The sequence below is a fragment of the Mycetomoellerius zeteki genome, unplaced genomic scaffold, assembly GCF_001594055.1.
Source record: "Mycetomoellerius zeteki isolate Tzet28-1 unplaced genomic scaffold, Tzet1.0 scaffold48, whole genome shotgun sequence".
Classification (NCBI taxonomy): domain Eukaryota; kingdom Metazoa; phylum Arthropoda; class Insecta; order Hymenoptera; family Formicidae; genus Mycetomoellerius; species Mycetomoellerius zeteki.
In genome coordinates, this window is record NW_017257479.1 from 922,794 (window position 1) to 925,005 (window position 2,212).

Sequence of the window (2,212 nt, forward strand, 5' to 3'; positions counted from 1 at the left end):
CCCCTCCTAATGATCCATCCGTGCTACTATCGACGCGCCGAGCGCGAGAGGAGGAGCCCTTTCGTCAATAATTTGCCGCCCCCGGCGGTGCCGGCGACGACGCCTATGTCCGCCTCCCGCAGGAACGGTCGCAGGAGCGCTGCGACGGCATCCGCCTCCACCGGCATCGCCGCCGTCACAGTCGCCACCGCGGCGGTCGCGGTTGCGGCGACTTCCTCGACGACAACGACGGTTGTCCCACCGTCGAATAACATCGTCGTTTCCTCCAACGTTGTATCTGCTTCCGTTGTGTCACCGGCGACGTCTATCGCATCGTCCTCGGTCGCCGCGGCAGTGGTAGCTGCCGCGGATTCCGGTAGCGGTCTCATATCCACCAGCGGTCAGATGTCCGCTGTCACCATGGCTGCAGCCTCCTATCGTGCGGCACTCAATGTTGCTGCCACGTTGTCTCAACAACAACAGCAGCAGCAGCAGCAGCAGCAGCAGCCATCTCAGCGACGGCATCATCCCCAGCAGCAACAGCCACCGCAGCAACAGCAGCAGCAGCAGCAACAACCACCAACTCATCATCATCATCACCATCATCACAGGAATCATACTCATGCTCCTCATCCGCACCAACAGCAGCAGCAGCAGCAGCATCATCCCCAGCAACAACCTCAACAACGACCCGTAACACCAACGGCATCCGGTCCCGCCGACCTCATCTCCGCCGACGAGAAGGCAGTCATATCAGGTATTTATCAACATTACTTCCGCGCCATGCGCGCCCACAATCATCAACACCGCCAGCAGCACCAGCAGCAACAGCAGCAGCAACATCGTACCACTACCACTCATCAGCTCCATCATCAACCTCACCAAAGCGATCGAAGTTCCTCCTCTTCGTCGTCGGTCACGTCTCCGACGTCCGCGTCGATCTCCGGTATTCTACGACAGACTTATCAGCAGGCATACAGCAATATCACGGCCACGAGCTCGAGCTCGGGCAGCCATCATCGTGTTGGCACATCGGCGGTCTCGGCGATCGCCCATCATCCCTATAGGCGACCGTCGGTGACGTTGCTGTCGCGAACGGCCTCGCATATCGGCCAGCAGGCTTCCTCTTCCTCGTCCTCATCCATCTTCGGTGCTTCCAACGGCGTTTCTGCCGCGGCTGGCGTCTCCAGCGTATACGCGAGCACGATACACAGGCATCACGCGACTTCCCTGCACGCTCTCCAAGCCGCCGCCGGCTTCTACGAGACGCCGAGTTATCACGCCCTTCTGCCTCAAAGTTAGACGACAGCCAGATGTCCGGGCGGTTTCGCGGCGTTGGATGTCTACGCGTGAACAACAACGGCAATGCGGCCGAGCTATCGCAAATCGAAGCGAACGTGCGTCGAATTTCGATCGCGGTGATCTCGGAGTCCGCTCGCGGAATCGTCTTCTTCCTCCGTTCTTTATCAATAAGGCAATCGATAAAAATCGAGAGAACTCGATGAGAGAGGAAGTTAAGTCGAGACGCGACCTTCGAAGGGCTGTCAGTTAGAAATTAAAAAGATACTAGGAATTTGTTTTTCAAGGCTTTTTCTTGATATCTCAATACGCGCGTTTGCTGATAAAGCGTAATTCATAACAGTATCGCGAACAATGAGAATTTGTTCAGCAATCGTCTAGCAGACGATCAAATTCAATCCTCGTTGTCGATTGTTGTTTACGCCGAGCATCCCCGACGTGTAGATTATGTACAGACTATCATTTCACGCAGTAAATTTACGTAGACGATGCATAGTCGGCAAAGGCGACATTTATTATGGCTGTGCTCTCTGTCCTCCTTTCCTTCTCTTCTTTCCCATTGTGTTTAAGGAAACCTATACTTTATAACGTGATAATTTATAGCTGTCTTGTAGTTCCGACCATTTTACGGTTTACTATTTTCTCGTATGCATTGGAAGATTCGATTGATAATCGTAATCAACGAACGTTATTGCTTTGACTTTTGTTTGCGGAAATGTCTAATTTACATAGTTCTCGCGGAAATAGATGCGAGAAGAGAGAGGATTCGCGTCACAAGACGGAGAAAGCGCGTTGGTATCTTTACGCGATTGCATATGCGAACAGTTTGCGTTACAGAACAGCAAAAAGAGAAGATCAGGCCTTTCTAACCGAGAATAAGATGCGATGTAATATAGTCCCCTCCCCGATTAAATTCGAAGAAACGCTAAAGGCT

The 2,212-nt window shown here is 53.0% G+C and overlaps 1 protein-coding gene across 1 annotated transcript in view; it reads left to right on the forward strand.

Moving 5' to 3' along the window:
- LOC108727246 (G-box-binding factor) overlaps window positions 1-1,335 on the forward strand; it is a 2,051-nt gene extending 716 nt beyond the window's left edge. Inside the window, exon 2 of the mRNA XM_018455290.1 lies at window positions 7-1,335. Within this exon, the coding sequence (XP_018310792.1) occupies window positions 7-1,281 (1,275 nt within the window). The 3' untranslated portion in view covers window positions 1,282-1,335. The remainder of the gene's footprint in view (window positions 1-6) is intronic.
- The last annotated feature ends 877 nt before the right edge of the window (window positions 1,336-2,212 follow it).